The sequence below is a fragment of the Miniopterus natalensis genome, chromosome 18, assembly GCF_054644295.1.
Source record: "Miniopterus natalensis isolate mMinNat1 chromosome 18, mMinNat1.hap1, whole genome shotgun sequence".
Lineage (NCBI taxonomy): Eukaryota > Metazoa > Chordata > Mammalia > Chiroptera > Miniopteridae > Miniopterus > Miniopterus natalensis.
In genome coordinates, this window is record NC_142098.1 from 29607950 (window position 1) to 29630171 (window position 22222).

General features: G+C 44.5%; 1 protein-coding gene across 2 annotated transcripts in view; it reads left to right on the forward strand.

Moving 5' to 3' along the window:
* Positions 1–22222, forward strand: part of CDH11 (cadherin 11) — a 118505-nt gene that overhangs the window by 85569 nt on the left and 10714 nt on the right. For both annotated transcript variants that reach the window (XM_087827567.1, XM_016213114.2), the window contains 7 exons: positions 3–122; positions 2162–2329; positions 4350–4537; positions 10314–10567; positions 12952–13088; positions 14334–14467; positions 14702–14819. In XM_087827567.1, coding sequence (XP_087683693.1) covers positions 3–122; positions 2162–2329; positions 4350–4537; positions 10314–10567; positions 12952–13088; positions 14334–14467; positions 14702–14819 — 1119 coding nt within the window. The remainder of the gene's footprint in view (positions 1–2; positions 123–2161; positions 2330–4349; positions 4538–10313; positions 10568–12951; positions 13089–14333; positions 14468–14701; positions 14820–22222) is intronic.

Sequence of the window (22222 nt, forward strand, 5' to 3'; positions counted from 1 at the left end):
AGGAACATCAGTGATCCAAGTGACAGCTTCCGATGCAGATGACCCCACCTATGGGAACAGTGCCAAGCTAGTGTACAGTATCCTCGAGGGACAACCCTACTTCTCGGTGGAAGCACAGACAGGTACCATGAAATGCCACTGTGTCTTGTGACACGTTGTGAGTGAGGATCCCAGACCTGCTCGCTCAGCCTAGTTGATTCCCCACTGCCTCAAATACAAAAAGGGCCAACTCCCAGGGTTAGCGTGAGTATGGGACTCTGTGCACCTGCCTGACATCCGATCAACTGTATGTGTTACTGTTTCTGTCTATATTTAATTATCTCACAATAAATATAACCTTAAAATGCAGCTTTTTATCTTAAAACTGTGTCTGAGAAGTCAACTTAAATTTTAAGGATTTATCTTAAAATATTTAAATTTTATTTTAAAATTGAATGGTGGATCCAAAGGAAGAGACTACAGACTTGAGGGCTGATATAAAACTGGCCGATCCCGAAGGCCAGGGCGCAGAGTGCTGGGGTCGGGTGCTAGTGCTCACGTGCCTCTGGGAACCAACACTTTCCCAGCCTCCTCTGTTGCGCTGACAGATGCCCCATGGGCCTGAGCATCCAGAAGGATGCTTCTGCTCATTTCTTACAGAAAACGAGTAGCAAACCAAGAGAATGAACAAATGCAACAACCCAGAGCAAAGGGTTTCACTTCATCTCTGCCAAATTTGATGTGAAGATCCTTTCACTGGAATACACACTAAAATCCCATGCAATCCATGTCCCCACATTACCCCCTAAACCCCCTCCTTTTTTCTACAATACGCCCATATATGTTTACAAATAATTCACATTTATTGTTAGTTAAAAATTTATCCAATGCACCTATGTTTATATGTATACACACAGTCTACCAATCAGATAGTTTGCTCATTTACTTGATGTTATTTCCACTCACCTGTGTCATCATTTATTGGTAGCCACTTTGCTTTAGATCACAGTTTATGGGGCTCCTTGCTTTGGTTTCATCAAAAGCATTTGCATTTAGCCTTCCCAGTGTAACCAAGGATGAATGTGGGATTTCATCTCAACTCTTGAGATGCTCAGAACTGGTGGGGACTCTACTTGCAACCTTCTTCTCTACTTTGCAACTATTTACAGATCAGGAGAATGGGGCACAGTGAGATCAAGGGTTTTTCTGAGAAACATGCAGACATTGGGGGGTATGAGAGAGTTAGGGACTTAAGGCTTCCACGATGCTCTTTGTATTTCCATTATAAATGTTGCCATACGTACAGAAGGAAAAAGCTTGCACATGTTCCCAAGAGATTTAAGTGAGCCTGGTTTTTATATAAATCATGTGCTAATATCCAAGGATCTTGCAGAATTACATCATAATTTATCATTGATATCAGTGATAGGTAATTGTAGAGTAAATGTTTAAGCATTGTGTATACTTTTAACCCAACTGGTATACTCTTAAGTTTTAATATTAACATTTTAAAGTATTGCATGAAACATATGCCTTCTGATTTTAACCTAATATGGACCATAGAAATGTTTCTAAAAATGGCATGCAGGAATAGACTTTCAAATGATTCCACTGGCAATCCAGAAGTGTGGTTTCACTCATGGATACCCTCAAATATTTCCATATTCGGGATCTTTATGTGTTATACCTGAGAATATGAGGCTATTACTTGCACTTGAAATATAATATATAAAACAAAATTTCAATGCTATATTAATTATGACAGTTTCACCCGGCCGGCGTGGCTCAGCAGTTGAGCATCGACCTATGATTCAAGGAGATTGAGGTTCGATTCCCGGTCAGGGCACATGCCCAGGTTAAAGGCTCGATCCCCAGCAGGGGGCGTGCAGGAGGCAGCTGATCAATGACTCTCATCATTGATGTTTCTGTCTCCCTTCCTCCCTCTGAAATCAATAAAGATATTTTTTTTTTAAATAAAAATAATTATAACAGTCTACTGGAAAGTACATCTATACGATGCTCCAGGTACAGCTGCTTTGGGTTATAATTATCATGTTGAAGTAGCTCTTCTGTGAGGGTAGGTGCTGACTCACTCACCTTTGTACCCCTGAACCTAGCACTTTTTTGGTTATAATGTTGTTATATATATAAGTGAATATCTGTTTTCTGCTCCCCTGCCCAGGTATCATCAGAACAGCCCTTCCCAACATGGACAGGGAAGCCAAGGAGGAGTACCACGTGGTGATCCAGGCCAAGGACATGGGCGGACACATGGGTGGACTCTCAGGGACAACCAAAGTGACGATCACGCTGACCGATGTCAATGATAACCCACCAAAGTTTCCGCAGAGTAAGTAGGTGGGCTTGGCTTTCGCTTTTCAACGGTGCCGCAGCCAGCCGGCTTCCCTGACCCCCATTCCTGCTCTACTCAACTCGGAAGCAAAAGTCTAGAAAAATGGGTGGCCTTTATGTCATTCTTGCAAAAAGCTAAAATAAGACCAGCAGCAACAACAGAAAAATACAAGCTGAAATGGAATAGATCTAGTAGGAGAAACGAAAGACATAAAAAGTCCCACGATACCGAGAAAGTCTATTTTGCTTGGTATTTTACCAGATGCAGTCTAGTAAATAATGACACCGTCTCTGACTCAGTGTTCTCATTTCTAACTGGGTATAACAGTACCTGAGTTAGTCATCTACTGCTGTGCAACCGACTGGCCCAAACCTTCATGGTTTAAAACAATAATAATCGTTTATTTTTGTCACAAGTCTGCAATTTGGGCAAAGCTTGGAAGAGACTGCTTGTTTCTGTTTCCAGGGTGTCATCTGGGGACAGTTCACTGGGAATAGAGGATCTACTTCCAACGTGGGTCACTCATAGGGCTTGGGGCCTCTCTCTCCATGGAGTGGCTTGGATGAGATCTGAAAGCGAGACCCCCAGGGACACCAAGCAGAAACTGTACTGCCTGTTGTGACCTAGCCTCAGAAATCCCCAGCATCATTCCCACGGTAGTCTCAAGACTGGCCCAAATTTAAGTGGAGATCTTGTAGGCCCCACCTTTCAACAGAAGGACTGGCAAAGTCAGGTTAAAGAAACAGCATGGGGGACGGGAGATGATTTGGCCATTTTTGGAGAATACGGTCTTCCATAGGACCGAATTAACAGGATGTTGTCAGAACTAAATGAGCTGGTATAAAATCTTCGTGATATCTGGCATAAGCTGTCAACAAATGTTAGCCATGATTATCTGAGGGAGTATGTCCATCCTTCTACAAAATGTGTAGGATTGCTGAGGGAATGAAAGAAAAAAATCATTTTGAAAGACTGCTAGTAATAAGCTTAACTCCAACTACCATGGTTTCAAGAACAGTCACCACTACTGCAGATCTGTCTAAGAGCCCACATCTTACAGGTAAAACTGGGTTCCACGGAAGGCTCAGGAAGTTGCCCAAAGAATGCGGCAAAGCCAGCATTTGAACACAGATCTGCCTCCGTGGGTCTAGGTATAGCAAAGGTACAGCTTGATCATAATGATGCCAGTGCTGCTGGTGTACATACGTTCACCACGAACGTGGCTTCATTACATTAGGAGAGTAGCGGGCAGAGCCTACGAGTTTATAGCCCGAGAGGTGACCCATTTTTGCAAACGAGAGAACAAGGAAGGAACCAAATATGGCCCCATGAAGGTGCTGTGGTTGCTCAGAGGACTCCAAAGACAGCGAGCTAGGCAAGGGAGACCCTAGCTGTGTTTTCCTTCCCCCTCGCAATGACATCAGAGCGTCTACACATTTCCTGTTTTCTCTTTAGGGAACAATCTTGACGATTTCATTTACTCCTGAGCTTCCAGGGGCTGGGGCAGTGACTGTCACATATTAAGTTCCCAATAAGTATGAAATAAATACGGACGGCAGGGTCACACCGTGGGAAACCTTTCCAGGGAAGCTAGTGTTGGATCAAACTGTGAAGGAGGTGAAGAGAGATAGGAAAGTCAGGTACAGAGTTAGAAGGGCCATGGCCCTCAAAGGTATGAAAAGACGTCTTGGCTGTCTGCGTGTTTGAAGATGGCACGGTCCTCCGTCACTCGCCAATGGGAAATGTGGCTGAGCATTCTGTTCCCTCCTCTCGCAGGGCAGGTGACCCCACTGTATTGTCTCGGACCCCGGTACTGTTTCATCACCCTTTCTAGAACACATTTCTTTGACAGGCAGGCCATGCGGGATCTTCCATCCACTCACTTCCTTTCATGTTTTCAATCAATAGGAAGTTCAATTTCAAACCCTTTGAGAAATGTATTGGGATTCGATGGAATCTAATGTCTTACAGCTGACGAGTAAAAGGGAAAATAAAACGAGATGTCTTCCTCTTTTAGGCGTATACCAGATGTCTGTGTCAGAAGCAGCTGTCCCCGGGGAGGAGGTCGGAAGAGTGAAGGCGAAAGACCCAGACATTGGAGAAAACGGCTTAGTCACATACACGATTGTTGATGGGGATGGGATGGAACTGTTCGAAATCACAACGGACTATGAAACACAGGAGGGAGTGGTGAAGCTGAAAAAGGTGAGTGAGGGGAGGAATCGCAGGTATCGGCGGTATGGCCTGCTCTGCCAAGGCCACGCGGCCGGACACACGCAGCTGGAGCTCAGAAAATGCAAATATGGGCATCTAGGAGCGGACCTGATTTTGCAGTTGAGCTCCGAGCTCTGGGGAAATAGCAGAACTGTATTCCAGAGGGGGAGCTAGCAAGGGAGACGTGTGATGCCTGCCTGAGATGGCTGGTTAGTTCTGGGCACAGTTTTGCCATGGAAGGAAAGACAGCTAGACGAATCTAGATTTTGGAGAAGCAGCCCTGAGAGTGTGTGGAGTTCCCCCTGTGCCTCTGCCAAGTTCAGTCCGTTCATATCGGCTGATCAGAAATTCTTCTATCTCAAACATCCAAGTTCCACTGCATTGCTGTGACTTTCTCTCAAAACTGAACCGAAGAAACAGCAGTAACGGTCCTTCCCCAACAGTCAGCTAAACTGTCAGTAACAACGTGTCCTTGGGATTAACTCACGACAATGGGAAGTTTATTGTGTTTTTTCTCTTGCTTTGTTTTTAAAAATCTAACATTTCCCCAATACTCAGAATAGTCCAAAGAAAGCCGGAGCCTCTTCCAAACACTCTCTCCTTCACTTTTCACAAAAATCACAAAAAGTAGATGGTATGAACCCTATGGGCAAGGAGACCTCAATTTAACTATGAAGAGATTGGGGTTCAGATTAAATAGCTCACCCCTGTTATCACTGTCATAGGCTAGCAACTCACAGGCATGGGTTTCAATCCTGCAGTGCTCCTGAACAAACCTCCCTCTCAAGGCATTTTAGAAAGAGCTGGACCGGAAAGAGCTCATAAAAGGGAGCCAGCTAGGACTCACTTAAGTGAAGGAATGGCTGAAGTCTCTCCTAAAACGGTTTCCCCCCTGATTTACCATGTGAGAAATCAACACCTCTCCATTGTCAAAGCGTGTGGAGCCTCACGTCTGAACTGGATGATGGGATTACCTTGGTTTTAATCAAGCATTCATTTTCAACTTGTGTTTTCCAGTGTGACTATTAAGCTCCTTGGTGTGATGGAAAAGATAGGACTGTAACACTGCTAAAAATTTAATTTGAAGAATCAAAAAAGAAGCCAGTGGCTGGGGAGAAAGCGAGGGTGGGGTGAGGGAAATTCCTGGGAGGAATCTTCCAGTAAGAGGGGCAGGGAGAGATGTGCTCTAGGGATGGGGGGGGGGGCGGCCTGTCACAACATTTGAAGGCATTGTTGGGTTTGGGAGAAGTAAGATGAGACACAGAACAAAGAGAAGATAGGGGTGACTGTGTTGTAAAAGAATATGGAATTGGGGTGAGCTTTGGATACGTGGAAAAGTTGACGTTAGTGACAATGAGCTGCCTGGCCACAGGGGATAGGGGAATCACTCGCTCTGGTTTCTCCTCCGGAAAAGTGCCGTACGAATTGTGTGTAGTACAGAGCTGTCAACTTAGCACGTTAATTAACGTTACTATCCCTCCTTCTTGACACTGACATACAAGCATTGACATCAGCGATTTCTGCCTCCTGTCCTTTACTGTTCAAGTAATTGGGTAGCTGGTTATGCTAAGGTTGTCACCTGTTTTCCATGTATTCAGGGCATAAACACACACTCTGTCTCCCAAATCCTAAAACACTGAAATCACCCCATGGAACCTGCACGTCGCAAATGAGCTCTCTGCATAAGATTAATTTGCACATTTCCCCCCAGTTCAGTGTGTTTATTCCAAGCAAAAGGCAGATAGTCTATAAAGCACTGCTGTGTAGGTTTAAGACAGAGTAAGATGCTATTTCGTTTCTACTTGTAGCACATGGTTCCAAATGTCCACTGGAAAAAAAAAATCCAGAGGCAGATGTCACAGAGTAGAATGATGGGTCCTCATGGAAGTCATTATATGTGATTTAATAATATAAAAGGGTATGGAGAGATAATGGAGATATTTTTATCATTTAAAAAGTCTTATTTAGTATAGTTTTTCCCCTCATTTCTTGATTTATTAACCCATTTTTCTACCAAGAGTTATTAATTGATTATTTGTCAGGCAGGACCTGTGTGAGTGGCTGAACATCTAAAGTTGAAGCGACAGAGTCCTGGCTACAGGGAGGTCACAACCTAACAGGACAGAGACGTGAAATGACAACTAGAAACAGCAAGTTTTCTCAGCCTCAGCACTAACAACATTTCGGGACAGATGATATTTCTTTCAGGGAGCTGTGCTCTGCATCGTGCGATGTTTAGCAGCATCCCTGGCCCCCTCACTAGCTGCCGGGGAGCGTGCACCCCCCCGCCCCACCCCACCCCTCGTGCCCCATTAACCCCCAGGTGAGCAGAGCAGAGGAGCTCTCCAGCTGAGAACCAGCCGGAATAAAGTGTGATAAGATCTACGATGAGCGGAGTCTCCCACAGATGAGTAGGAATTGACCAGATCGGTAAGGAGAGGGGAAGGGCAGGAAAAGAGCTCACGAAGGACCCCCTGGAATCGGGTATCGATGGAAACAGGACAGGTTTAAGAAACTTGAGTAGGTTCATTCTCGAGGCTTTTGAGACGGATACAGTGGGACCAGCTGAAAAACTGTTGCTGGAACTCAAGGGAGAAATTACAAAGAACTGGGGAAGGCAGAAGAGGGGAAGATGGAGAGTTCGAGAGATATTAGGAGGTAGAGCCATTCATTTATTGAAGCGCTTAGGAAGCAGCAAATAATACTCGAGCACTGACTGTGTCAGACCCAGGAAGCGTCGGGGCCGAATGGGGCATAAGAGAGAGAGGATGGTCCTGAGGCTCTTCAGAGGACCTCTGGGTGGGGACCTGAAGGGGAGCCAGTGTAAAATGAAGATGAAACTTGTCGCAGGCTTGGTCGGCGTCCGGGGGAAAATTCAATCTGTTCACAGCAACACCCCTGACCAAATGGGACTCCTGTTTATCACAGAGGTATCCTGGCACCGTTACTGAGTTACTCACTTTCAACCAAATAAACTCCTTGTAAAACAGTGTGAGAGCAGCATTAGGAAGCATTTTAAATATTCTCTATTTCAATAACCATTTTAGGTCTAATTATTCCTTTATATCCTTGCCCACATGTATATGGCCGTGGATATATAACATTTAACACAGCTGCAATCATAGGGCCATCTGATTTGTTAACGTAATGTCCCATCGTAAACATTTTACATGCTGTTATGTAAAATATACATAATCGTTTTTAATGACTGCCTAAATCCCATCCTATGGATGGACCATTATTTCCTTAATAAAATCTCACAGTTGGATTTGGGGTTTTGTGTGTACGCTTCTCTGTCTAACAAACATCATGCCTTTTTTGAATATTGTTTTCCTCTTGAATTCGTCCCTCAGGGAGAATTTTCCGAGGTGGGATTGGCAAACGAGGGGGTAGTCAGATTTTTATGGCTTATGTAGTGTGTTGCCTCATTTAGCTTTATTTCAGCTACTCATAACATGGCTATAAATGATCCCACGGGCAACGACCTTAAATCTTTTTTGGAAGGAGGTGGGAATACGTTTTAGGTAAATGTTGCCACACTCTCCATCCGCCCCGCTTCCCACTTAGTCGGGACGATGGATGCATACGGTCACCTGGTACAGGCGTTCCTGGGCAGCAGGGAGGCGAGGGTTAGCAAGAATCAGCAAGGCTCGGCAGGGTGCCCCGGGATGCTCCCCACCTTCCGGCGGCCGGAGATGAGGGGCTGCAGAGGGCAGCTAAGGGACCCCCTTGATCTGTCTGGGGGAGCTGAGCAGGACTCTTCAAGGCAATGAGGTTTGGGTTGACCACCAGAAAACTTAGTAAAATCTCACCAGTGTAGGAGAGGGGGTTCCAGACAAATGTTTGCAAAGATCTGGGGCGTTTTGCTTGGGCTCTGAAAAGCACCGATCGAATTACAGCGTGACTGTACCGGCCTTCCAGCCAACAGGGCAGGGCGTTCCATTGGAGACACGGCTCTGGGCGTGATCCTAGAGCAAGGCCAAAGGTTCTGCCCTAGGAACATCCAGACTCCCTGAGATTAGGAGTGTTCTACTTCCCAGGTCTCAGAACTATCGTCGTCCATTTAAAAAAAAAAAAAATATATCTAATGATTCAGAGATTTTGGAGAAACGTCAGCAATCTCATACATTCAGACTGTAGGTAAAACCATTCTTTTCTGCTGCTTAGTAACCCAGCCTTCTGCCCAGTCCCGGAACGGTGGAGCAGCTGGGGCAGGCTTTGCTTCAGGAAACGGGAGCGTCCCCCAGCTCCGGGGAGCGTGAAGGCGGGGAGATGACAGGAAAGCGTCCAGGCTGCTGGATGTGTTTAACCTTCCTGAGACTCGAGTCACCCTTCCTTTGGAGTTTTGTAGAATCGGGTCAGGACTAAACCCTATGGTTGTGCCCGCGCCCATCTGCCACGCGGGCAACAACAGCACAGCGGGCAGCTGTTTGCCTTAAAAGACCCAAGTCTTTCCAAACATTTGGTCCTTTAGCATCATCCAAAGTGCTAATTAGAAAGTCCTGTTTCCCAGGCTGGAGGACTTGTTTCTCTGCTACAGTTTTACTTTTTTAAAAAATATATTTTTACTGATTTTTAGACAGAGAGGAGGGAAAGAGTGATAGAAACAGTGATGAGAGAAACATCACTGATCAGCTGCCTCCTGCACCGCCCCCCCGAGATCGAGCCCACAACCTGGGCATGTGCCCTGACCAGGGATCGAACCAGTGACCTTGCTGTTCCTGGGCTGACACCCAACCAACTGAGCCACAAAGGCCGGGCCAGCTTTCCTTCCTACCCTTTGCCCACTGATTCACTGTATCGCCTCATTCAGAATGAGGGAGCGTTTGCCGTCCATTTCCCAGTAACCGCAGCCGTTCAAATGCGACGTCCCATTTTTTCTTATATCTGTGTAAAATCTATGTCGCTTATAATTATTTTTCTTTAAGTGGACATTTTTATATGTATACATTTTTATAACAAGGAAGCACTGTTTTTATTTTCCTATGACTTGCTCATAAATAGACGGGATCCTAAAAATGAGCACAGTCAAAACAAAATAGCATCGTTATCGTCTGACTAGCGCGTTGTAGCGGTCTCTCAAAAGGGAGGTTAGGAAGCATATCGGATATGTTAAAACGCAGCATCATGCTGAGATAGCCTCGATGTGTTCAGAAGCGGAAGAACTGGAATAATTGTGTCAATGACTCAGTAAATGTGATCTGACAAACCCGACCCACCGAAATCGCTCATAAACCTCCCTGAGTCATCTCATGGGCCGCTGCCGGTCAGGGTCCCAGACTTTGGAAAAGGTTATAGGGTCAGATACTTAAAAAAATGAGACTGTCAACAGGATTACGCCGGAGGTGTGTATGTGTGGAGGGGGACAGTCATCTAATAAGACCCCTCTGGCTGAATTCAGTGGGTACTTTTATTACCAAGAGTCTCGGGACTTTACAGAATCGTCTATAACATTTATTTCTGTAGTGTTTTAATTCCTCCTCATCGTGGGTGATTTTTAGGGGCTTTGGCAGCCTTCGTGTTGTTACATAGAATGAGGTTCATTTCAGGTCATGTGCTCCTAGACTTGCCCATTAAGCATCTCCCAAGGTTCAGCCATTGATTTGTCTGATTTTCTGACCAAGTGGCTCAGGTAATTGGATATTGAATAGACACTGATTTTCTCGCTTTGAGGAACTGCACACCGTGCCCTGCGAAACAAGCAGGCCTTTCTCCTTCATTATTCTTTCAAGGAATCGGTTGCCAATCTTCTCTTCCTTCTCGCCAGCCCGTAGATTTTGAAACCAAGAGAGCGTACAGCCTGAAGGTAGAGGCGGCCAATGTGCACATCGACCCGAAGTTCATAAGCAACGGGCCTTTCAAGGACACAGTGACCGTCAAGATCGCAGTGGAAGATGCTGATGAGCCCCCTGTGTTCTTGGCCCCAAGTTACATTCACGAAGTCCAAGAAAATGCAGCCGCTGGCACTGTGGTCGGGAGAGTACATGCCAAAGACCCTGATGCTGCCAACAGCCCGATAAGGTACGACGGAGTCATTGTGAAAGCCTGGATGGGGAATTTTAGAGGCCAGAGGGGTGAGGAAAGCCCCGCAGAAACCATGTCCTTCAGTTTCAAAAGGGCCCAAGACAGTCGGGTTCAATGCAATGTGAACAAGATTAAGATTTGGAAGTTAGGTGTCTACTTCGAGTCTGCTGTTGGCTTTTTCCATAGGCTTGTTTAAGTTACATAATTTCGCCCGGCCAGGCTTGGCTCAGCGGTTGAGCGTCGACCTAGGATCCAGGCTATCGGGGTTCGATTCCCGGTCAGGGCACATGCCCGGGTTGCGGGCTCGATCAATGACTCTCTCATCATTAATGTTCTCTCTCCCTCTCCCTTCCTCTCTGATATCAATAAAGATGTATATTTAAAAAAATAATAATAATAAGTTACGTAATTTCTCTCTGGAGCAGATTTCCCAGCGATGTCACCCTCAGCTAGGCCTGTGGGCCTCGGGGAACTGAGGGGAAATATAAATACTAATTATAAATTAAGTAATTATAACTTATGGAATGCCTTCCTATGCTCCGGTCACTCTCCTGGGTGTGCAGACCTGAGCATGACAAAAAATTGTCATGGACAAGGGAATTTTTCTATTTACACCAAAGAAAATGCTGAGAGAGCAGAAGGAAGTTCCGAATGTAAACAATATTCCATTGCCTTTATTTATTTATTTTTCAGTACTCACTCAAGGATATGTTGTTACTGAATTCAGAGAGAAAGTAAGGGAGAGGGAGGGAGGAAGGACAGAGGGAGAAAGAGAGAAACATTGACCAACTGCCTTCTCACCAGGGATTGACTCCGCAACCTGGGTATATGCCTTGGCGAGGAATCGAACCTGAGACCTTTTGGGGTACAGAACGATGCTCCAACCAACTAAACCGCATCAGCCAGGGCTCCATTGCCTTTCAATTTGTGAACATTTTTACTTCTGGGAGAAAGGAAGAGAATTGCCCTTTATTGAACATCTTCTTGGTTCCAATGACATGTTGCACTAAGTTCAAGTTAACACTCAGACACTTTTTGAGGCTCTAACTGCTTTCGGATCCCACAGCTGGGCGTTCTGAGGCTCAGGCCGATGGTCTGAATTCCTCAAAGGCGCGTGGCCAGTCGGTATTTTAGTCAACACCTATCCTGAGTCCATGCTGAGCTTTCTACTCTGGCCAAGCCGCACGCGTGAGATTTCCCGCAAAGGTTTGAGCACTGAGCTCTCTGTGTGCAGGAAGATGCATTACATGCTGGCTGAGGGCCATTGCACCACCTTTAAACTACTCAAAAATGTTCTTGGTATGAATTCTAAAAGACTTAGCTTTGGTCTCGAATAGCGAGCGAGGTGTGTTAGCGACTTTTGAGAAGAGTGACGCTGTGTAAACGTGCGCAGCAGCTGCTGACTTCCTCTCCGCCGCGTGGCCTCCGAGGACCCATTTCTGCGATTGGTTATTTGGGTCATGTTTAAGTGGCAGCTGTTTCGTGCATGCAGGCAAGTCCCGCGTCCGTGATTAGCCAGAGATGCTCAGAACCAGCCCCCCTGAACCACACCCCCTCACCCACTTGGGTCTCTTTTTACTCACGGGGTCTCCTATCCTCGCTACCTACTTTCCTAATCACTTATCTTCACCTCTAAAGGAACCTGTGTTCTTGGACATACAGGTCAGGCCTTACTGTGTCACCTGGACTCTTAGCTGCATGGGCATTTTGTGTATCTTTTTTCTTAGGCTCTGTGGCATTAGACACACTTTCCTTTCCAATTGCTTTCCTCAGATCTTCCCTCCTCTTAGCTTCCTCGGCAGGAATCTCTCACGCCTCCGACAGTGCCACACCTGAGAGCCCCTAAACTAAGCAAACAAGCTATAAACGAGTTTGCTCAAAATGCAGTTCGCATTTTCCTTTAAGTAAGGAGAAAGCTGATTTTTAGGACCATAAATGATCCTTGATGATAAATTTAGATAAGCTGGGAACTATTTAATATCTCTCATGCAAAAATCTGGCAAAGTTTGACATCTTTATGACTTTCTGAATAGTTTGGGAGCAAGGCAGACCTACTTCCCAAATGCAATTTCATAAATATTCAGAGGGTGGGTGATTGTAGTAAATATGGAGAAATATGCAACGTGTTATTATGCTTCTCAATCAAATATGCTGAACAGCTCTTTCATTCATTGTACTGAATAAAGAATTCTACTGTGGCAAAACGATTTCTATAAAAGATTCATGTACGTACGAAGTTTGAAAAGTAAATTTGATTAAAAAGAAAACCCAACTCAAGCAACTCATTGAAAAAGTTGCTTTAAATATAGCATGGAGAAGATATTCACATATTAAACTGCTTGGAATGTCTCCTCTAATTGCCTCATTTGCATTCTGCTTAGGTATTCAATCGATCGTCATACTGACCTCGACAGGTTTTTCACTATAAATCCAGAGGATGGTTTTATTAAAACTACGAAACCTTTGGATAGAGAGGAAACCACCTGGCTCAACATATCTGTGTTTGCAGCAGAAATCCGTAAGTGCTCTTCGCGGGGTTTTGATTCTGCCTTACCAAGTACTGTTCCTTCAGACTCTGTGTACTCTGGGAAGGGACAGATAGCTGAGATAGAATAAATTTTTTAGTCTTAAACATGTTTTTCAACCTTTAAAATTTAATTTTGGTTGTCTATCTAGTCCAGGGGTGGGGAACGTCCAGCCCATGGGCCATATAGGTCTGGCCCTGCCAATACAACCGCAGGTGGGACTTGAAATTCAATAAATCTAAGAGCTTTCTTCATAGCTAAATTTTTTTAAAAGCATGTTTTTATTGATTTCAGAGAGAGGAAGGGAGAGGGAGAGAGAGAAACATCAATGATGAGAGAGTCCTTGATTGGATGCCTCCTGCACGCCCCCTGGGCATGTGCCCTGACTGGGAATCAGATGGCAATCTCCTGGATCATAGGTTGATGCTCAACCTCTGAGCCACACCGGCTGGGCTTCATAGCTAATTTTTAAGTTGATAATTTTGTATGGCCCTCCAATGATGTTATAAATATCCAAATGGCCCTTGGCAGAAAAAAGGTTCCCCACCCCTGATTCTAGTACTATAAGTAAATACATAGGTATGTTTTTGTTTTCTCTGGCACAACTAGGTACAGACTTGGCAAGTGAGCTCATAGCCCCCAGCAGCTTGAAACTCATAACCATTGCTGTTGGATTCCCCACTTTTTCTATCACTCAGTTTTGTTTAAACCCAGAGCCAAGATTTGTGGGTTCTTGTTTACCTGTAGACCAGTGGTTCTCAAACTTGATCATGTGTTCGAATATCATGGAGGGCTTGTTGTAGGATTTCCAGATCACACCCTCAGAGCCTCTGATTCAGTAGGTCTTGGGTGAGGCCTGAATGTTTTCATTCCCAAAAAGTTCCCAGATAGTTCTGCTGCTGCTCTGGGGAACCCCAGTTTGAGAATTGTTGCTATGGAACTACACTCAGGGGTGCCAGGCTCTATCCTGAGCATTTAGAATATAACCCCGGCATCAGAGTCAGCAGAAATGGAAAAGTGGTTGAGTTCTGACTGGTCTAATACTGACATTTATCTCAGGACATCTCCCTCACCCTGGACCTACCGTACTTCACTCTTCAGGTGTCTTTCATGCCAACAATCCAATAATGCCCTTCCCTACACTGCCTGGATAAGTGGCTGGAGCTTATTCCTTCCCAGGGACAACCTTGGACCAATGTGGATTCCTCCCTGGCACTGACTGAATTCTCTCTTTCCAGACAACAGGCATCAGGAAGCCAAAGTCCCCGTGTCCATCAAGATCCTTGATGTCAATGATAACGCTCCCAAGTTTGCTGCCCCATATGAAGGCTTCATCTGTGAGAGTGATCAGACCAAGCCCCTCTCTAACCAGGTAACACTGCTTTCCCCTTCCCTGGCCATGAGCAAGGCATTGGGCATCGAGTTTGGTCTTGAGAGCATCAGGTGGAGATACCTGCCGCTGCCCAGGAAAGCTGCAGAGCCCCAGTTTAGCTCTGGAAACTATGTTCTCTCATTCCAACCAGGTTTCTTAGCCAGCCAGGAATTTTTAAATAAATGATGTGCCGATGTCAGCATGGTTTATTTATGGGCCACCTTTCTCTTTCAGCCGATTGTTACAATTAGTGCTGACGACAAGGATGACACAGCCAATGGACCAAGATTTATCTTCAGTCTACCCCCTGAAATCATTCACAATCCCAATTTCACAGTCAGAGACAACAGAGGTTCGTACCAGGGTCCCTGTGCATTCAGAGAAGCCGGGGTGGGAACCAAATGGCCTGCACACTGCAGAGCACCCATGGTTTCCCCAATCCTACCAATGCCTTTCTGTCCAAGAGCAAGCAAGAAATAATAATGCCGTCTTTATTTTGAGACATGGGCTCAGTTGGCGCCTAGGAGTGAGTGAGTCTAATTCTATTTTTCTTTTGTCGCTGTTGCTGGCCTTGATATTCGTGACGCAGTGGGGAGACCGAGTGGGGAAGCTTACAGGGCCGGTATGCAAACAACTCCGCTTGTCATTTTTTAAGAGGCTGATGAACCCTTGGGGGGGAGTGTGGCTTTATGAATATTGATATCAAGTAGAGCATTAAAAGCAATGCGTTCAGCTTTGCAAGGTGATGGGATTTTTCCGCTGGCCTTCGCTTCCATTGCAGAGTTTGGATGCGGTGTAGCTGGGTACAGAGCTGCACCCCTGAAGGTGGCTGCAGGATGACCGGCGGCAGGGGCGGGACAAAGCGTCGCGTGGCCACAGGGAGCATGGGAGGCTCAAATGCTTTCTGCTTCCCACGGCAGATCCTTCAGGCTGCTTTTGTTGTATAGATCCAAACTGATGCAGTCCCTTGACAGAGTTGGTGGCAGAGGCAGGATGAAAAAATAAGTTTCTTGAACCCCCAGCCAGGCGATTTTGGTCTGCAGCTGTTCCTATAAACCTGTGACAATACGGGTCTGTAAAAACAGGCTGGCAAATGCCATCATCGGGCATAGGAATAAAAGGCCGTCCTACTGAGTGCATACGTTTTCGTAAGTTATGGGCTAGCTGTGTGCTAGGTTATAGGTTGATTGCTCTCTCAGCGACTGAAATCAGGCTGATAGGATCTTACGTTAACCTAATAAGTAGTATTGCTTTCCTCCTCACTGTCATCACTATTATCAGTGTCATAAATGAACATGGTCAATGATAGGGTGCTAACCGTGTATGCGGCCAGGTGGGTACTGGAAATATTGGGGAACACTTTGTATGACTATCTAACTGCCATGCTGTATACCTGAAACTAATACAAAATAACATTGAATGTAAACTGTAAGTGAAAAATAAAATTTAAAAAAGTCCATCAGCTATGGAGGAGTTAGATCTAGATTTTAAACCCCAGCCCTCAGGGATTAGAGCTTACACCGTAACCATTGCATCCTACTGGGTGATTATTAAAGCAGAGGAGTGTTCCCCGTGCCTCTTGGATTTGAAGGGATATGATCTGACCTACTTTATTATTGCTTCTTGAACTGATTTGAGCATTTAAAGATTTTTTTAAATTGATTTTTTAGAGAGAGAAGAAGGGAGAAGGAGAGAGAGAGAAATATTCAGCGGCTGCTTCCTGCAAGCCCCCTACTGGGGATTAAGCCCAAACCCATCCTGTGCCCTGACCAGGAATCAAACCTGCTGCCTTTCAGCACACGGGTCGGTGCCCAACCAACTGAGCCACACAGGCCAGGGCTGACTTGAGCATTTAAACATGGCCCTTCTAAATCAAGCACATATTAAATGAGACTAGGGGGTAGACTGTCCTACAGAGATTTCCGCTCCCGATGCCTTGCTTTCTGAAGGGGACATGCTCTCGAAAGCCAGGGTGTGAAGGAAGTTAGAGGGAGAGAAATGCATTTTAAAGGAACGCAACAAAACCACCTCTGATTCACTTTGTAAATGATTTCCACCATTTTGAAACAGAAACGTTACTTGGAGCTCAGTACTATTATATTTAACCTAGGATTTTTCTTGTACTTGTTGGCTCTGGTTCCTGTGCACACGTGAGCCCCGTAAGGCCCTTAGAGAGAATTTGCAGAGCGCTGAAGTTGATGAGTAATTCTCAGCTGGGGGCGCATGCGCCTCCGCGGTGCACAGATGCCATGAAGGCATTTCCTTTGGCAAAGGTGCGTTTCTGCAAAGCAGGGAGACCCTGGCACGCAGTGGACATTCCTGCTCACCGAGCTGAACTGACCAAGACGGCATAGCAGTGTTTTTATCATACTTTCTACCATATGTGTGCACCTTTGAGTTTCTGCGAATCCCTATCTCCACTCCTGGAATTTTCTTAATTCCCAAATTATTTTCTATCAGCCGTGGGTTGGTAGATGGCTACATTGTTTCAGACTAGGCTTACGTCAGTTTTATGACTGAAAAACAACAACAACAAATTTCAACATACAATTATTTTCATCAATAGTGGGGTGTTCTCATGGACCTCTTATGCTACCACCTCTTTTATTACCTGTTTTCTCAAATACCTGCGGTCAGACATTTATCTGTGTGTTTGTATAACCCACAACTTTCACCTGAGGCCTCACTGCTGGATCTGTTTCCCGCACCCCCCCCATCCCCGGACAGCTCCTGAAACAGCGGGTGTTTTCGAGGCTTTCCTCGCCGTGCCAACATCACCTCCATCATCGGCCTTGTCGTCTCGTTTTTATGTGTGCAATAATATTTAGTCGCTGTTAACCTTCTGAAACATTACACCAAGGTGTACTGTTCTCTAGGGAGTTGTAAGCACGTCCCACTATCACCAGCTTCAAGGATGCCGTCTCTGTTTTCAAGGAGATTATGTTCCCATAGATGAGCCAACCCGCTGCCCACTCTGTGCCCCCTGCCCTTTGCTATTTAAGAGTTTCATCCTAGATCGGAGCCACCACTTTTGCAGGAAATTGCTACTTTTTGAGAAAAATGACTTTATTAACTATGGCAAACAGTTAATGAAAACTCCCGTGTTTAGAGCTATTACGAAACCTTAAAGCAAATACAGTCCTATAATTATCATTTAATAGAGTTTCTTTCTACCAGCTCCTAAAAGTAATTACATATTGAAGCGATCCAAAAGGAGTAATCACGTTCCACACCCTATTAATAGCCCACTGAGCTACCAAGGTTCTGGGCCGAGGCCGTTTCCCGTAGAAAACATGCGGTAATGGCTGGCGTCGTGCTGAGGGAAAGCGTCGGCCTCCTTCCTCCTTGAGCGTTTACTGCACCGTGCCATGCAAACGCTCGGGGCTGCGTTTGCCTAACTCGGCGTGAGCACTGGGCGTCTTTTTTTAAAACTGAATTTATTGGGGTGACATTCAGTGATAACATTATAAAGGTGCCAGGTATACAACCGTAGAGCGCCTGTGTACTGTTTTGGGTGCTCACCACCCCAAGTCAAGTCTCCTCCCATCACCATTTACCCCCCCCCCCCTTCTACCTCCCTGCCCCCTGTCCCCCTGGCAGTCACCCTGCTGTTGTCCGGGGACAGACACCGGGGATACTAACGTTCAACACTGACGTCCCGCCTGGGCTGTCGGTATCGAGAAGGGTGCTGTTTGGGCAGATGCAGAGCTGACCCGCCCAGGTTTTGAGATGCATTTACTCTGAAAATATCAGACTGAACGGCATCTCAGAAAACACAGGAGACGCGTAATGGATAAGAGAAGAGCCATGGAAAAGAAATGCTGAGACCTGCCCCTCTCATCTGTCTTGTTCTTCATTAATTTGTCACCTAATTTCTCAAACAGCCCTAGGAGGCGGGCATGTTGAGTATTTTTATCCCCATTTTTCTAGATAAGGAGGGAAGAGAGGCAACAGGGGCTTCCGAGATGGCTCAAGGCGATGCTGCCCAATGAGGGAAATAACCGAAGCGTCTGAGGGTTTGGGAGGGTACTTTCTAGGGTGTGTAACGCGCCTTATTACCAGTATAAAGCTCCTGTGTTTTCTAGTTCCTTCCTTTTGCAAAATCTGTTTATCTTGTAGTCAAGTAGTAACAGTCTTCAGAAGAGGCAGAATCTGAATTTTCAATTCAGTTCATCGATCTAGTTTTCCAGGGAAAGTGGGAGCCGAGGACAAGCTGTTCGTGGATTTCAGTTTTAATCACAGCCGTCCTCACGGTGGAAACTATATTTGCAAAGAGTTTTATAAGTTTCTCTCACCACATAATTAATACATACTCCTTGAAGGAAAATTAGAAAATACAAGCAAGAGGAAATACAATTTAAAATAATAACTTGATGATAACGGAGTGGCCAGGAATAATCACGGCTATTCTGTACACCCTTCCAGACTTGCTCTCGGCATATATTTTGATCTTTAAACATGTCCTAAATTACATGTCCAGTTTTTCCCCACTCACTCATGTCAGCATTTTATTCTACAGAGTTCCTAATTTCCACCTTAAGAATGTCTGATAACAGCAAGTACATTTTCACATACCGTTGCCAAATATCTAGTTATTCTTTTAGGCTGAATTCCTGGAGTGGAATTACTGGATCAAAAGATTTTGATACCTATTGACAAATTGCCCATCAGAAATATCTATAATAACCTGTTAGTAAAACAGGTGAGGTCCCATTTCCTCACCTTCAAGCTAACTCTAGATAATATATATTTTTTAAATCACTGACAAATTGATAGGTGAAATATAATCACATTTTGAAATATCAATTTCTCTCATTATTAGGAAAGCTAGGAGTTTTAAATAAGTATTGATAATTTGTTTTTCTTTGCAAACCTGCTATCTAACAAAAATCTTTGGAATTGTATTCATATTCCTTAGTTTGCAATTGATTTGTGAAGTCTCTTCATCTTTTAATGTTATTAACATCTGAGCTGTCAAACCTGTTTCATAGATTTTTCCCCCACGTTTCCACGCGCTTTCAGTTCTGATTGTGCTGTGTTCTCAAGTATAAATGTTGCACCTTTTGTATCATGTTTTCCCTGTTTAATATTATCCTTAGTTAGCAAGACTTTCCTTACCCAAAGTTGATATCTACATTCACTTGTCTTTTTCTTTCTTACACATCATGTTTCCTATTTCCAGCATTTATTCATTTGAAATAAATATTCAACTTCCAATTGTTGTCCATTTCCTAAATATCACTTAAGAAATAATCAGTTATTTCCAGCTGCTTCGTAACATCGCCTTTACCATCGCCTACGATTTCGGGGGAATTCCATTTCTTCCCATTCTGTCTACCTACTCAGTGCCAGTCTCATCTTTTTCTTTAATGGCTGTGTGCATACATATGCCAAAATTGGATGCATATTTTCTCCTCACTATTTTTATTTTGTCACTCTTTCTTAAATTTTGGTTTCTTTGTTCCTATAGATATAATTTAGAATTATTTTTAAAAATTTTTAAAAATATCTTTATTGATTTCAGAGAGAGGAAGGGAGAGGGAGACATAGAAACATCAATGATGAGAGTCACTGATCGGCTGCCTCCTGCACGCCCCCTGCTGGAAATTGAGCCGACAACCCGGGCAGGTGCCCTGACCCAGAATCGAACCCCGATCGCCTGGATCCTAGGGGGATGCTCAACCTCTGAGCCACACTCAGCTGGACTAGAATTAATTTTTATGGTGCCTAAAAAGTACCTTTTTGAATTTTATTGAGTTTACCTTAAACTTATGGGTTCACCCCGAAGCATGGTCCGACTTTCCATTGAATCAATTCTTTTTTTAATTCCCTCAGGGATATTTTGTAGTTTTCTTCATTTTTGTTCTACAGATTTCTGATTATGTTTACAGCTAGCTACTTTATACTTGGATGCTGTTGTGAAGTGGATTTTTAACTTATGTTTTCCAAGTGACTATTTTTAATACAAATGGCAACTATTTTAATTAGTTCCTTGTTCTAAAGTGATACAACTTCTTAGATGATTTTTCTGGATTTTCTAGGGAGACAACTATATAAAAACTTAATGACAACTTGCTTCATCCATTTTTAACATTTAGTTATTTTTTGACCAATTGGATAAATTTGCACTTTTACAATATGCATTAAATAATAGCAATAATATTGGATATTCTTACTTTACTTGCTACTTTGACAGGATCATTGGTTCTAGAGTTTCACTATTTAAAATTAAGATTTGTGTTGTGAGGTATGTGTGTTTGTGTGTTTTAGGGAATGCCCTTTCCATTATTTTATTAGAAATGAATGTCCAAGTTTTATCACAATTTTTGGATTCTAACAATAAGAGACCCTGATTTTGTCTTTTGACCTAACGATTTGATAAAGTAATTAAATTGAAACTCCTAGTATTGAACGTAGTATTAATTTCCAAACCTCTTGTTTTAAACAATGATCATTTGATAAAGTAGAGAGAAAGGAGCAAGGGTTAGAGATTAAATGCTTGTCTTCACTTTTTATCCCTAGAAGGGGGTCAGGAATATTTGACACATAATTAATTCTACTGTCTCATTTTAAAAACTGTCAATTATTATATCACGTCTAACTCATGGACCAGGCTGGTATTTTGAGAGAGAACGGCACTGGCATACCGAAAGCCCATACAATTGGAGCACATCCCGAGTCCCAGGGCTGCGTGCTGCCCGATACAAAACAAATATATTTCAACTAATGTTGAAGGCCTCTCAGACCATGGAGTCACCTGGCTATTAGCACATTGTCTATTGATGAGCAGCAGAGGACAATTTTAGGAGCTTGCCATATGTTTCTATTATAATAACAACGAATGTACTCTTAGGACTTTCCAGGCAACAAATTGAAAGTGTAACCCTTGACACCTTGAAACACCTCCCCTACTTCCTTTGACCTTCCCTGCCCTTGATGTGTGTTCCACATTTAGCGCCGGTGTGGCTTCCATCAAAAGCTCGGTATTTCCTAGTTCTATCACAATCTCCTTTCTGTCCCTCCATAATCACGGGCAAATGAGCTGCTCTCATGTCCCGTGTGCTGGGAAGTGTCCTAGGAGTGGGACTTTAGCAGCGAAGAAGACACAGTCCCCGATGCCAGGGAGTTCCCAAAGCCCATGGGGCTCAGTGAGTCATAATGTGAAAGCCAAGCTGACTTCCATAACGACTGACCTACGCACAGAGGACCTGTGGCTACCACGGGGGTCCCCAAACAGGCCTGTCTGACTCCAGTCTTGCCACCACTTAAATCAGTCCTTACCAATAAACATACCTGAATATGTCTCTTCTTAAAACTCTCCTCTGGCTCTCCATCTCCTATGGATTTAACTGACACTTCACAGCAAGGAATTATATGACCCGCCCCCACCCTGTGAACTTGGCCTTTACCTCCTTCCTCTTGCTACCTGGAAGCTTAAGCTCCAGAAACTTCAGGCCGCCTCTCACCTGTCCATGCCCCCTGCTCCCCCTTTCACGTGTCACCGCAGATGAAGTCCCTTAGGTGAAGCGTGGCCAGGGAGCCCCAGCCCCAGCCCATCTTAGGGGCTTCCTCCTCTGTGCTCCAGGACTGCTGCACTAACCTGTAGCATTTTTCTTGTCATTCTCGTTTCTAAGCAATTATTTCCCTGCCTGTTTCCCACTACAATGTGAGCTCTCTGCAGGGATTATCCCGACATTAAGTGGGTTGACCAAATGTCTGGATTAAAGTGAAAGAGTGGATGGAAAGGAACAAACG